At 39.3% G+C, this 15,731-nt stretch overlaps 1 protein-coding gene across 4 annotated transcripts; it reads right to left on the reverse strand.

The window, feature by feature from the left end:
* Positions 1-1,173: 1,173 nt before the first annotated feature.
* On the reverse strand, positions 1,174-15,670 carry LOC5509567 (rab11 family-interacting protein 3). Of its 4 annotated transcripts, none has more exons than XM_048720168.1 (14): positions 15,368-15,670; positions 14,917-15,004; positions 14,700-14,785; positions 12,499-12,845; positions 12,182-12,232; positions 10,638-10,758; positions 9,694-9,797; positions 8,189-8,279; positions 6,484-6,533; positions 6,271-6,352; positions 5,078-5,215; positions 4,176-4,310; positions 3,963-4,046; positions 1,174-3,065 (listed from the first exon to the last, which is right to left on the reverse strand). In XM_048720168.1, exons 1-14 carry the CDS (start codon positions 15,488-15,490, stop codon positions 2,904-2,906), a joined length of 1,662 nt encoding a protein of 553 aa, XP_048576125.1. In that variant the 5' UTR covers positions 15,491-15,670; the 3' UTR covers positions 1,174-2,903. The 4 variants fall into 4 exon arrangements, with proteins under 4 accessions (XP_048576125.1, XP_048576124.1, XP_048576123.1 ...); XM_048720167.1 differs by having other exon boundaries at positions 10,638-10,761; XM_048720166.1 differs by having other exon boundaries at positions 12,182-12,235.
* Between the last annotated feature and the right edge of the window lie 61 nt (positions 15,671-15,731).

The following is a 15,731-nucleotide window of genomic DNA, read 5'->3' on the forward strand; positions in this document are numbered from 1 at the left end:
GATAAAGAAACGCAACGGTCCGTAGAAACATTTTTAAAATCCCTGCACTTGTCGCATGCCCGGATGTTTGTCGGCGGCGAGATAAGTTCAAAGAGAAAATTAATTAAACGCACCATCCTGTAACTTCTTAACCTAGTTTGTTATTGTAAATAGTGTAAATAATTCTTATTCTCTTCATTTTGTTATTCGAGGGACACGTGTAAATAATCCAACGTGCTTATCCTACTTCTAAGTTTAATTGGAGTGACGTCATCTCTTTTTTGTACATTTGCTACAATTAGTTCCTATTTTGATGTAAGCCAATAAGACTGCAAGTAAAACATGTCTATGTCCCACTGGAAAAAAATGTTTGCCAGTAAAAAAGTGTTGTGCATTGTTTATTTTCACTTTCCACAAAGTAGTATATTTATTGGTCTTAAAGCCGAATTGTCGACGGAAACCTCAACCGTTAAAAGACAAAAGAATCTATTACAATCCGAGATATTTAACATGCCATCCGCTCTAAATTATCAATCACACCCTCGAAGAAACTTGCAATATACACACTGCTTTTAATATTTTGAAATATTTTTCGCGTTTTCCGTTAAAAATCATCGGAGATTGTAACGTAATCTACCGGAAGTAAACTGGTGACAATGCGGCTTTAACTTTCTGCTCTTGCTAGGGCAAGGAATGTGGAGTACGAGCTCTCTTGAACCCCCGTCATCATGTTCATACCCCCCCCCCCCCCCCCCTCCTCCTTGGTACTCAACAGTCAGGTCAGGGCAAAACGACAGACTAGATTGGGCACTAGCCTGAAACATCTACCTCATCCCCAGAGTCCGCGGCCAGGAAAGTCATTTATATATGATTCACAAGTGTCCCAAACCCTAGTAAAGTTAAGCATACACCTTTTTCAAAATGGTTGCCAGTGCAAACGGCCAATGGCAACTGCGAAATGGCAGTTCTGTGCCTGGAATGTGCTTATGGGTAGTAAGTATTAATCCATATTTTCCAGCATTTGGTAGAAAGTTATGAGACTCGTAGTTCCTTTCGGTCATACAACTTCCATTTGCCAAGCGCCACATGCTGGTTTGCAATGACGAGCTTTTTTTAAAACAGGTGACTGTATATGAAGAAGCTAAGCTCGCCAAAGAGAAAGATTGCTGAAACACAGATCAAACAAAACAGAAAAATGGTGGAGACTTTTTTATTGCAATTCTTATTTTACATGGCGCATCAAATAGTATTTACATGTGTCTATTTACAATACATTATTTACAACATCTCAAAAATATCTATGAGTGAATTTTTAATGTCAATCATATTGTCTATCATATCATATTGCTAGATTGTTTGTGTAAAATTATTTCAATAATAAAGACTATTCCGTGAGAGACAAATTTTAAAAAACCAGTCACGCTTTCATGTGATTGTACTGGTCTGTTTCGTTAACGTGTGATTCCGCGTGACTCCCGAACTTTTCTGGAATCAATAGTATTGTGGTTTGACTATGATCGGGTACATACACGACATGTGTCCTTCACCGAGACCTCTAATTGGTTAAACCAAGACATCTGATCTTCTAGACCTCCCATTAGCTAAACACAAGACAAGTGACCTTCATCACGATCTCTCATTGATTAAACAGATAATGTGACTTCACCGAGACTCTCACTAGCCAAACACAAGACCAGTGACCTTCACCAAGACCCCTCTTTGGCTAAACACAAGACCAGTGACCTTCACCAAGACCCCTCTTTGGCTAAACACAAGACCAGTGACCTTCACCAAGACCCCTCTTTGGCTAAACACAAGACCAGTGACCTTCACCAAGACCCCTCTTTGGCTAAACACAAGACCAGTGACCTTCACCAAGACCCCTCTTTGGCTAAACACAAGACCAGTGACCTTCACCAAGACCCCTCTTTGGCTAAACACAAGACCAGTGACCTTCACCAAGACCCCTCTTTGGCTAAACACAAGACCAGTGACCTTCACCAAGACCCCTCTTTGGCTAAACAGTGGTGTTGTTCTTCACCGATACCTCCCATTAGCTAAACACAAGACGTGTGACCTTTACCACGACCTCTCGATGGTTAAGCAGACACATGTGATCTTCACAGAGACTTCTCATTGGTTAAACACATGAAAGTGACTTCACCGAGACCTCCCTTCACCGAGACCTGGCTAAACACCTAGGCACGTGACCTCATCGAGACCTCTCATTGGCTAACACACAACATATATCTATGTTGATTATCGTGGCATAGAAACAATAAACGGCTTTGAAATACTAAGTCACAAAAATAAAATTATATTTACGCCGTCTACTACTGATCACGAAAACTAATGAAAACTGAAGTCCATCGAAAACGGGACTACCAACTGTGAACTAATCACCGAAAATGACTGAAAACTGTAATTAATCACTTTAAAGTTTTGAAAAATAAAACAAACAGCTTTTTTCCAGTGGAAACCGCTTGGGCAACAAATTTTTTCTCTTATGGATTTCATTTTGGATGATCATGCTCTAAGCGAAACCTAGTTTTATGGTGGTACCTACATTATAATAAAAAGGAGACCTAGTTTCATGGTGGTACCTACATTATGATAAAAAAAACTCATGGTTGCATAAATATATTTTACAGCGTAAGCACTCCTCACGTCATCGCTAGTAGAGATGGGTTTTGACCCATGGGTACCACGTGATCGTCCCATGGTAACTACGTGATCGTTCCATGGTTATCACGTGATAAGTCCGTGGTTTTCACGTGATCGCCCCATGACAAACACGTGATCATCCCGTGGTTCTCACGTGATCGTTCCATGGCTATCACCTGATCATTCCGTTGTTCTCATGTGATCGTTCCATGGTTATCACGTGATTATTCCGTGGTTCTCACGTGATCGTCTCATGGCTATCACGTGATCTCTAGAAGTGAAGGGTTGTGCTCCATGATTATCATGAGCAGTGAGTCCAGGTATCCCCGAAGCCTGCGGGCCTCTTCCTCCTGGTCCCTAAGGGCGTCGATAACCGTGTCTTTGTTCGCGCTCATCAGTTCGTCCGCTAGAGACTTTGTTGGCTATTAGGCAACGTACAAACACGAAGTTTCAGTGGAACAGGTAATACTCTCTTTATAGAGACAAACTTCTAATATCGGCCCAATTAAAGCGGCAATTGTATTACATCTTTTGCTGTTCAATAACAGGAAAGGAGTTCATTTGTGGCAAACGTTTTATCGTTAAAGTGTATTGCACGTTCATGAACATCGCACGAAACATCCTCAGCGTGACTCTACTTGCGATAACAATGATTGAATATGCATGAACATTCAATAGCATCAACGAACAATCAATAACGCAATTGGGCATTCATTTGAATGGAATGAACATTCTTTTGCACGCAATCGAAAATTGATTTACACACGTTTGGACAATCAGTAGCGTTTACTGACAATTAGTTATTCAAAATAGAAAATTAATTAGTGCTATTAACATAAAAATACAATCAACAAGGGACTCATCAAGGTGACATTTATCAATGTGGTTTCACTCCAATTGCGTTATTGTTTCTCCGTTGATGCTTTTGAATGTTCGCGCATATCCAATTATTGTCATTGAAGGCCATGTTTCATGACATGTTTCATGTCATGATAATGGACGTACAATACAGGTTATCGATGTAACTTTTGGCAAAATATTGCGTGATGCAAGGTATTGCGTGTTTCACGGTATTGCGTGATTCACGGTACTGCGTTATTCACGGTACTGCGTGATTCACGGTATTGCGTGATGCATGGTATTGCGTGATGCAAGGTATTGCGTGATGCAAGGTATTGCGTGATGCATGGTATTGCGTGATGCAAGGTATTGCGTGATTCACGGTACTGCGTGATTCACGGTATTGCGTGATTCACGGTATTGCGTGATTCACGGTACTGCGTGATGCATGGTACTGCGTGACAAGTTCGTGTCTATACCTCCTGCTGCACTTTGTAATGGCCATTCTGTGTGAGTTGAACCAGGAGGGCGTCGTCTTTGGTATGTTTCAGATTATTGTTCTCCTGCAAGGCAAACAGCATATTGTTAGCGACCAACTAGTTGAGGTCTTATGATTCTATAACGACGCCTCAAAATATATTTGTCTAGACAAACTAGCTTGGTAATCGTGTATTGTCCATTTGGCTTCTTACTTTCGTAAGCTGCTGCACGAGTTTTTCCAAGTCGGTTATCCTCTGAGCTATGTTGGGCATCTCAGCAAGCTTGTCTTCGGCCTCTGTCTTAGTCCTTTCCATGCATTCGAGCTGCTCGGTCAAGTGCGCAATTTCCTGGGAAACCAAAAAACTGTTTAACGAAATTTTTTTTGGGCAGAACAATAATCTGCTTAAAGGAGGCCAATCACGCCGCCATTTTGTGCTCCTGCTAAATGACAAGTCACACAAAGCATCCATTTCCATCGGCTAATTAATGCGAGTATCTGAGATATTTTCAATGAAATATCGTCAATGATATATCAGGTTTCATTCGTAGATTGTTATTTTGGAGTCTCCTTGCGGGTAAACTGCTGTATTTTCAATTATAAACAATAAAAAAGGAGTGGTTGATCGGTATTCTTTAAGAGCGACTATAAAGCAGACTAACAGAACAAAGGCATAGCTGTATTTTACGGGTAGTGCTTAACTACATACAGTATAAGCAAAAGCGCTACGTAACTTTGAAATGATGGCTGCCAAAGGCGTGTCTAATACAGGTTTACGTTTTTGATGGCATAGTCCTACTCAAACAAACACGAGTTAACGCTACAACTGTACCTTATCGAACCTAACCGGATCTAATCGAATCAAAGTAACCGTATCGATACATATAGTAATCCTCCCCCCCCCCCCCCCCCCCCCCCCACATACACACACACACTCCTTTGTCCGATAGTCGTTAAGCCCTTCGTATCCCTCCCTCCAACACACAACTTTTGTCGATAGTCGTTAAGCCCTTCGTATCCCTTCCCCCCCCCCCCCCCCCCCCCACACACACACTCTCCCTCTCCAATACTCCCGCTTGCCCCACCCTCTCCCCCTTGTCGACAAGCGCTTCCCACCTCCTCATATCGATGCCTCTCCTCCTCGACTTCACGAGTCAGTATCTCAAGTTTAGCATTCAGCGCTTCTATTTCATCCTGTTTCTTGTTCACGGTATTCTCGAGCTCGTCTCGCTGTTGCACGAGATGTCGCTTTTCCTGAGGATAGAATTCATCTCGATTGGCGAGGTTCATTGTATAATGAGAGCTGTAGCAGGTTCCGGAAATGGGAGGACACAAGGCAGAAATCATAATAATGGGGGGTGAGGGTGGGGCACATGGCAGAAATCATAATAATGGGGGTGGGGATGGGGCACATGGCAGAAATCATAATAATGGGGGTGGGGGTAGGGACACAAGGTAGAAATCATAATAATGGGGGGTGAGGGTGGGGCACATGGCAGAAATCATAATAATGGGGGTGGGGATGGGGCACATGGCAGAAATCATAATAATGGGGGTGGGGATGGGGCACATGGCAGAAATCATAATAATGGGGGTGGGGATGGGGCACATGGCAGAAATCATAATAATGGGGGTGGGGATGGGGCACATGGCAGAAATCATAATAATGGGGGTGGGGATGGGGCACATGGTAGAAATCGAAATAATGGGGGTGGGGATGGGGCACATGGCAGAAATCATAATAATGGGGGTGGGGGCAGGGACACATGGCAGAAATCATAATAATGGGGGTGGGGGTGGGGCACATGGTAGAAATCGAAATAATGGGGGTGGGGGTGGGGCACATGGCAGAAATCATAATAATGGGGATGGGCGTAGGGAAACATGACAGAAATTGTAATAATGGGGGTGGGGTGGGGCACATGGCAGAAATCATAATAATGGGGGTGGGGGTAGGGACACATGACAGAAATTGCAATAATGGGGGTGGGGATAGGGTCACATGGCAGAAACTGTAAGAAATGGGTTGGGGGGTGGGGTCACATGGCAGAAACTGTAAGAAATGGGGTCACATGGCACTCGCTGTGACATCTGTATAGACTGTATTTTGGTATTTGTTCCCTAAGTCCCCCAAAAGATCCGCTGCACTGATTTATTTTACATGTCCTAGGCGCTTTTTTGGGAGGCCCTAATTTCAAAATACTTTTAAATCCAAGGCTACCTACCTGATGGCATTCTCAAGAACTCTTAGGTGCTTCACATGTTAATGAACTTCCCGCAAAAAAAAGCATGTGTTCAACTCATCCTACCTCCAAACAGTCGTCCAGCTCTTTCCGAAGCATCGGTTCTATCGTCTTTAACTGGGCGATTTCTTTTTCAGCGTCGTGGAGTCTAATAGATAAATAATTCAAGTGTCAATAGGAGGATATCGAATAGAGGCCTATTCGCGCAGGGTAAAGCTGCATTTGATAAATATAAAATGTGGTGTTCTTACAGTAACCCGAAAAGCTATTTCTACTTACTTTTCTTTTAGTTCTATCAAATGTTCTTCATTTTCTCTGGACAGTTTAGTCTGAAAATGGAAAGGTGAGAACTTTTTTCACATGAGAAATAAGCGTCTTTTTAAGCAACAGGTCCCTCAGGAATTGAAACAAACGGATGCAGCTTGACGATGACAGCATGGATATTTTCCATATTAAGAAAACGTTGTCGTTTTGGGGGTCTGGTACCGAGGAATCTTAGTTTCTTTTTAGAGACTTCTCCGTTGGCTAGAGATGGTTCCAGTCACTGTTTGTATCTTCTGATTACAAGTCATAAAGTTTACGAAGCACCTGCGGTACGGCAACCTTAATAATGACAAGAATCATACAGTTTTTTCCAAATAAGGAATATATTAGTTTCCTTATATGGAAGTGACCGCGTTTGGCAAAAACGACAATTTTCTTGATATGAGAAACATTATCGAACGCTTACTATTTCAGGTTAAAGTCAAGAAGACCTTTCCGGCGTTTTTTTTTTAGTTTGGGGATCATCTGCTGTATTGCTATGTTCTGCTTGATGTCTATGATGTAATGTTAGTGTCTCTTTAGTCCATACATTGTCATCGTACTTGTATCTCAAGAAACATTTTATGTCTGATGTAATGTGTGTGTCTCTTTAGTCTATACATTGTCATCGTACTTGTATCTCAAGAAACATTTTAAGGTAGCCTGGGGTATTCTTTTTTTGTTTTTGGTACTACGTTAACACAATTACAACTCGGTTTGAAGTTATACTGGGAGTTGTAAAGCCCGGCGCACACGGTGAGCAAAACTTCATTCGTGCAATTTGCTCACTGCCTCGCGAGGCCAAAAACTCACCGTGTGCGGACGTCGATCGAACGAAATCACGTCACGCGAGCAACTGAGGCAAAATTCTTACCTGCTTGAACTGTGAGTTTTTGGCCTCGCGAGGCAGTGAGCAAATTGAGTGAAGTTTTGCTCACCGTGTGCGCCGGGCTTAAAAGAACTCACACTTACATGATTTTACCTAGCATTAAAATGAACTTTTTGAATTTTCGTGTTTGAAAGAATTACAGAGATCGCGTAAATAATGATCGTATCTTTGAAGATGGATGATTTCTTTTGGGGTCGCAATGACTATATTTTTCTAGTTGGTATTAGCATGCGACACTTTATTTTTAGAAATGATGTTGACAATAAATGACGCTAAATTGGCATGTCATACCTAAACATAAAAGTTAAAAAGTTAAAAAAAAGGAATCTTTGATGATGGCCGGTAGAAAAATAATCTTTAGAATTTTAGAATTACACTTTTTATTTATTTGATTTATAGAAAAAAAAGAGGTAAAACAATCGATATCAAATCAGTCAAAATCCAAAAAGATGAAAATGACGGGTCAACAACTCTCCTTGTCTGCGAGAAGCTGAGCGTGACAATAACAAATGACACTATTTTCGAAACAAAATCCTTCTCTCGAATTTCGAAACGAAAACTTTTCTTTATAGCAAATCAGCAATAAATAAGCTTCTACTATTCCATGTTAAAAAAACTAATAGAAAGAAATATAAAGACACCTTAAATAACAAAAGGCCTCTTACGGCTTACAGCTTTCCAAAATCTTCCTGTTCCTAATATATCGATGAATACAAAGCTCTTATCAAAGAGAGCAGGCCAATAATCCTGGCTCTGCCATCTTGTAGCCGTTCGTTCAGTAACATCACTTACCAAGACCTGCTTGTGTTTTTTCGATTCCTCTGAAACCAGTTGAGAGGCGGAAAGTTTCTGTGCTTCTAGCTGTTCTTCTAGCGCGTTTATTCTAGACAGGGAGACGTAGAGAATACATAATGTCGTCAAGATTTAACGATAGAAAATGCATTAATCTTAGGGTCACGGAAAGAACGTGTTCTATCAAGATTTAACAGAGAAATATGTTTTGGTGGATATTTTTCTGCTTTATTATTGCGCGAATAGCGCGTTTTTTTTAGATTTTATTTCAATAACTTTTAATGCTACAAGTTTTTTTTACTACTAAAAGCATTGTCAAAACAAATGGAGAATCAAACCTGATATGTGGAAGGGAATAAATAAATTTTCAAACATATAGGACTTGCTCAAAATCAATTATAAAAAGATATATATAAAAGGCACTACCTATACTGTACTGTATTTCATTTTCCTTTTTCAACTTTTTATTTTCGATTTCTAAAACCATCTTTTTACAAGTACCCCTCTACTGTAGTACACTATAAAATCCCAAAACGTAATTTCATTTTATAAATGAAAAGTCCTACCTTTCTTGTGAAATCTCATTTTATATCAACCCTTGATGCAAATTCGCCAACGGAGTTTGTAGGCGCCAAAATAGGGGTAAAAAGTATTTGTTTTATGTCAGATGGATTGCATCTACGACTCGAATGAGAATGAAACCGGTATGGTAATTCACGGGACTCGCAGGTGCTCTCTCTAAAAATTGATTATTCATGAGCTTGAATTTATTTGGTCTGCTATTAAATTCGCCATTTGAGTGCCCTAGAGTGCCTATGTACCACAATGCGATTTTTTTACAGAACAACGGAACAAAACAAAAAGAAGAAAGAAACAGATAAAGCAAAAAGAAAGAGAGAGAGAAAGAGACATTTTTCTCGATTTTAGCAGACTTATAATTTCTGCGTGTAGGTTTTTTTAATTTGTTTTACTTCACATACAGTTTTGAAATAAAATATATACATACATTTTTCATATGGATGGTCGTACTCAATCGCAATGTGAGCCTCCATATCATTTTACATAATCACCTAACATCGTGTTCGATCCTATGGAAACCAGCCAGTATTCCTCGAAACAGCTTTGTACTTTGTAAACATTTATAAGGGATTTAATATGCGTCTTGGAACATTGATCATCCAAGAATAAAAACTGTCCAAAACTGGATGAAACTACAATAAAACTAAATTCTAACGTCTGCTCTGTATGGTTTAATTATAACGCTATCCGTAGTGATAAAAAAAAGGGAAAATCCAAAAAAATAAACTTCATGGAGGACTCACTTTATTCTTGTCTCTTTAGGATCTCTCCTGAGTATTATGGGCCCATTTTACTCACTCGCTTCGTTTTCTGGTGTGACGGGCGCAATTAGTTCTGTGATTATTTTGTTTTGAATTTGCCACCCAGAAAGGTCACGTGATCTCTTAGCGCAAGTCCACTATTGTAAGTGCTAATAAAAGACTGACCTCAAAGTTAGATCCCTGTTGTCGTATTTGATTCGATCTTGTTGGTTTGTCTGCATGTGATGATCCTCTGTCAGCATAGAAACTTGAGAAGATAACCTACGAATCTAATAAAAACACATGCATAAGTCACTGGTGAAACCTGAGAACAAATCTGCCGCCAGGACACATTGTGGAACAGCTCTGAAAATTTGTGTTACTATTGATAATTGCAAATCTTTTAAAGGGAAAAGTGTCCTTGTACATTTTAATAAGCTAATGCCTAGGGACAAACACATTGCAGTAATCAGGGGCGGAGCCAGGAGTTCCAAAAGAGGGGGGGGGGGGGGGGGGGCAGAAGCAAGGATTTCAAGAAAGGGGAACAAATTTATTATTCTTTCGTGGGTTTCCTCATATTTCTTGTTACAGTATAAAACAAATCCACAGTATAAAACAAATTCACGCTGGGAAATGTTAAAACACTTTCAGTTTGTAAAATAGGAGGGATGACTTGGCCCTTAACTCAAACCACAAAAAAATCAATTGAAAAAGTAAGGATTTATATATTTTAAATTAAGTAATTTATTTATTTATTTATTTATAAGGCTTCTACCACTATAAAACATATTAAAAATAGCAGTAAAGTTGACACAACAGAGCATGGCTCCAACTCAAGTGTAACCCTTTATAATAAAGGAAAAAAAAATGGACATAACGACATCAAAAAATGAAGGAAAACATGAAGAAAAAGCAAATAAAAAAAGCCCTACTCTAAATGGCTAACAGCAACAGGATGGTTGCGTAAGAATACTCCTAGCGTGGTAGCACTTAGGACAAACAGATTTCCACGTAATTGCATTTTGGGCATTGAAATTAGTTTGGAGCGCCTGGCTATATCTGACTGCTAGTTTGTTTTTTAAGGTAATGATGACATAGTTTGTATAGTTACAGGGAGTGTTTTCACTTACTTCATTGTATAAAAAAGAAGATGCTCCAGCCTCAGTATCTGACATAGGTCGGTCATCATAAAATATATCATCTGAACTGTTTCGCCTGCTGGTATTTGCAGAGTATGACCGGTAGGCAGGGCTGCTGCAAATCAAGGAGAAATTCAGAAAGAAAGTCTGCAGGGTGGGACTCCTGGGGGGAGGTGAGGAAAGTCATGGGTTTGGGGGGGGGGGGGGGGGGTGAATAGGGGTATGTAAATCCGCCGATCCGCAACATTTTCGGGGCAAATCCGCAGATATTTTTAGATCCGCATGGTTTGACAGATAAACAATAGAATCGATTGAAATTCATTTAGAATATGAAATTTGACCGTCAAAGCAGTCAAAATCCGAAATCCGTGCCCAAATTGTCAACAGATCCGTGATCCGCCGTATTTTCAAAATCCGCCAATCCGCTGAAATAATCATCAAAATCCGTAATCCGTGAGCATTTTGGGGCTGAATCCGCCGATCCGCAAACCTATTCACCGCCCCCAGCTTGGAGAAAAAGTCAGTGAAGGCTGTGAGTGCCATCTGGCACATGGAGGACTAGTGAAGATGGAGGAGGCAAACATAATGCAGACCAGAAGAGGAGTGGTCAGTAAATTGATTGACAGATTGATGGACAGAAAGACAGATTACAGATTGATGGACAGACAGACAGATGAAAGATTAATAAAAGACAGACACAGTAACAGATAGATTGTGCAGATGACAGATAGATATATAGCAGATTGATGGATAGACAAACAGATAACAGATTGGTTGACAGACAGATGACAGATTGATTGACAGACGGCCAGATGACAGTTCACCGAAATCTCTGTCTGTCCAACAATATGTTTTACTGTGTGTCTGTCTCTGTCAGTTGGTACATTTTATGATGTTGTTTGTCTACCCATTTGTCATACTGTAAGTATTTTCATCCATCTGTTTACCGTATTTACTCAAATAAGCGCCCTGGTGCTTATTAAATTTTTCGACTGTCAGACAAGGCGCTTATTCAGGGAGGCGCTTGTTCGAGGGAGGTGCTTATTTAAAAGAGCTAATTTTGAACAAAAGGCCGAAGTGTTTTCATTCATTTAATATCAATTTTATTCTACATCAGTTTCTTTACTCTTTATCGTTATTACAAGTTGAAGCAGCTTTTTTCAATTCTCATCCATTTAATACTCTATTCCCTGCCCTTTCTATGAGCTCCAGTGCTTTCTTAGAACTACAGTATGATAGTCATTTTACTCAGTTCCATAAAACCTAGGGAGGGAAGGGGGGCGCTTATTCAAGGTATGCGCTTATTCAAGTAAATATGGTATTCGTTAAAGATTGATTGACAGACAAAATAGATGGATGAGTAGAAAGCCATAGATGTGGACGTACAGACATTTACAGACAGATATATTAAGTACATTGATGGACAGGAAGTACAAATCAATTCTTGTAAGGTATGTAGGCAGACTTTGTAGGCATTCACCTACTGTACAGTGGGTTGACAAATATTACAGCAGACAAGTAGATCAAAAACATACCTTGTCATTAGAGCAGCTTTGGCTGCAGATACTCTTCTATGCTGTAAACTACTACTGCAAAAAAATATACAAACACATTAAAGCTAGAAAACTGTTTTACAGTGACAGTGTAAGGTAAATTCTCATAACATTAAGTTTATCAATTATACCATATTTATCAGAAAATGCACCAAAAACTGGGCAGAGTCAAACACCAGTTTTTGGTGCATTGTATTTATTCTTCTGGTTTATGTATGATCACAACTATTTGGGTATTTTGTATTGATATTTATAAAAAACATTTCCTTAAAATCTCTTTACTTTAAAAAATATGTTACCTGCTTATTGATTTATGAAATTGTTGATCTGTCATGGAACCTTTAAGAGTCCCGCTTCCCAGTGTACTGTCTTCACTAAAGCTCTCCCCATATCCCTCGTAGCCCTCCTCGCTCTGATATTCACTTGTGTCTGAGTGATGGGAGCTGTCAATACATAGGCGCGGGGGTGTGTGGTGCTTCTTAGCTCGCCGTTTAGATTCAGTAGGTGGTGGGAAGGTAGAGTACTGCATCTGATTACGTAAAAAGCTTGAGCCGTTATGGTCTTGGAATGGTCTTGGATCTTGGAATGTGTCATCGTCATCTCCATTGTAATCATTGGTTGATGTGGTGCTGTATGTGCTGTCCCCCTGAATTCATAAAAAAAATTAGCATAAATACTTTACCAGGAGGGATATAGTAGAATGGCATTATTACAGCTAGCATTTGTGGCCCAGTTGACAGAGCATCACTTATGTTTTTTAACAATGTCTGTGCGTTTCACCACAGGGTTTTGGGTTCGGTGATTAGCTTCCCAAATGTATCAATTTATTCATAAAGACATAGGAATTGGGGTGGTGGGGGGTAAGTGTTAGTAACAACTACACTGTAGTGACAAAAGAGGGAGGACTAAAGCACTAGATACAACTGTACCTGGAAGGGATTATTCACACAATACCAGAGGGGAGGGGGGGCATAGGAACGGGGGTGGTGGGGGTGTGTTAGTAACAACTACACTGCGGTGACAAAAGACAAAGGACTAAAGCATTAGATACAACTGTACCTGGAAGGGATTATTCACACGATACCAGAGGGGAGGGGGGGGGGGGGGGGGGGAGGAGTGGATCCAAGCCAAGAAATTATTTGGGACATCCCATAAATGTATGATAGATGTTATTCATAACTTGAATTTTTCGCACTTCAAAATTTAATCGATTCTACCCTAGGTCTCTTATCCCTCCGGCCCTCTCTCAAACAAACATTGCCCCTGCAAGGGAATGTTGTACATTGAGTTTTTATGCTAATACAATTGTACTATAATTTTGTAATTGCTTTATAATTTTGATTCAAAATTGTTGCCTTATTGATACAGGTCCATAAATAAATGTTTTCATCAGATGGAAGGATGATGGAAAATAGAAAAGAGGTGTATACAGTACTATTATTCTACGTTTGAAGCAAAAGAAGTGACCATACAATCCTATAGTTAAAGGTGCATGATTACCTGATTTAGTCTATTTTACAAGTGATTTCTAACAATCACTCTTATCAATCAGGTGATCAAGACAATAAAAGTTAATAAGGTCGTTATAGTGTTTGAAGTGATGGGATCCTTATTGATTTGGAATTGATGATATATAAGATTAAAATAAAAAACAGGAACACTTAACAAACAAAATTTAGTCTTTTCACTTGAACATGTCTATGAACATTGTAAAATAACAAGTGAACCACTTAAAAAACTCTAACGCCATCATCTTGCAATCTTAACCCTTCTGTAGCTTTTGTATTTATACAAATTGTCTATTTAAGTAAAAAGAAATTAAATAGGAGCATCCAGACTGAAGTCTGATAATCAATAATGATATATCATACTATTTATGGGAAAAATAAATGCTTTATGCAAAACATGGGAGCATGTTGATAACCTGAAGACTGATGTTTTTAGCAGTATATAATAAACTTTTATAAGTGGTTAGGTACAACAATATCTTCAAAGGAAGAGTTCATTTCTAGTTTGATCATGACTAAAATAAGAATATGCTAATTATGTGGCAAGTTATAAACATTCCACACTTATTAGTTCATCAAGAACAATCCAAAATATACTGTATAGTATTTTCAGACAAAAAACAAATGTGTCTTATATGTCGTCTTAATATTTTAAGTGTAAATCTGTTTGCAATACACTAAGGGCTAGTAACTTGAAAACATTTACTTAAGAACGTTTCAATCAAACAATCTAACAATAGTTCAGAGGGGATATTCAAATTCAATTGCAATTGTTCAGAAACAAAGCATTACATCAATACAAAAATATAAAATTTAGAGTAATAAAGAGTCTATAAAAATATATTTTTGTTTGTTTGTTTTGCAAAACAGAGAGGCGTTTTCAGCGCAAATTTTAATAATATAAGATCATATCACTTTGGGACTTGAACTAACAAGAAAGTTGCTCTTCCGGTTAGAGACTTCGCAAAGGTCTCCTCTTTATTCTTACTTACCTCAAAACAACTATCCTCCAAAAACTCAGAATCATGAGAAGGGAGCTTTCCACCATCTATAGCATCAACATCGCCATTTCCACCACCTTTTACCAAGAAAATAGCAAATATTTGAATGAAGGCGAACATTTTAGGAATTGTTTGCCAACATTCGACAAGTTACTTTATATTACCGACAACTAACCCCCATTATAAAATACCAAGTTTCTATTCTCACCTAATTCGCGATATCGCCTGCAGAATTCCTCGAAGGTTATTCTACCAACTCCATCGGGATCGAGTTTGTCAATCAAGGTTTGAACCTCCTGCAAGTAAAACCATTTGCAGCGGATCAGAAATCGCCGTGAAATATGATATCGTGCATAGATCTTCGATTGAGTTCTCAAAAGTGTTGTATCTTTCTAGAGCAGACCCTAACAGAAGGGTTATACCATGGAGATCACAGTCATTAAAAGTTTCTTCGAAATGTAATAAAAAAATGAGGAAAATTAAGCGAACTTCTGGTTAGATTTCGAACACCAAGCACGAGCTTGCACGGCAGACGTTTGCATAAAGTTTGTTTACAACCGTTAAAACGTGTTCTAAGGTGTTTGAAGCTATAAAATAGAGACACAATCTCCGACAGCATATATAATTAAGTTAAGATAGCAATTTAGCGGTTAAAATACCTCTTTGGAGCGATCTTGTCCACCCCCAGAATACTGGATGAGATCGAGAGTTCGTACGAAACCGTCGCCATTTGTATCACATGCATCAAACACAGACTTTAAACCCGTGGAAATTTGATCCATGGTAGAAATACATCGATATTTATCAACCCAAAAGCTTCAAACCTCTGTCCTCTTTCTACTTATCTTAATTGTCTTGTATCATTTTATAGATGGGTTAACTTGAAGTTTCATATGTTCAGACCGCAAGTTCGGTCCGCTCTCTTCCTCACTTGGGAACCAAACACTGACCGATGAGTGTGATTGACAGCCGGATGATCACGTGACACAAGGATGAAAGAGATAATTTCATGGTTCGTTTCCG

The sequence above is a fragment of the Nematostella vectensis genome, chromosome 12, assembly GCF_932526225.1.
Source record: "Nematostella vectensis chromosome 12, jaNemVect1.1, whole genome shotgun sequence".
In the NCBI taxonomy this organism is placed as follows: domain Eukaryota; kingdom Metazoa; phylum Cnidaria; class Anthozoa; order Actiniaria; family Edwardsiidae; genus Nematostella; species Nematostella vectensis.

Coding starts and splice junctions, on each gene's coding strand:
- LOC5509567 (XM_048720165.1), bottom strand. CDS start 15,490: ATGGATCAAATTTCCACGGGTTTAAAGTCTGTGTTTGATGCATGTGAT. Junction 15,005..15,367: donor GACAAGATCGCTCCAAAGAG/GTATTTTAACCG, acceptor TTTTACTTGCAG/GAGGTTCAAACCTTGATTGA. Junction 9,798..10,637: donor CTTCTTTTTTATACAATGAA/GTAAGTGAAAAC, acceptor TGTTTTTATTAG/ATTCGTAGGTTATCTTCTCA.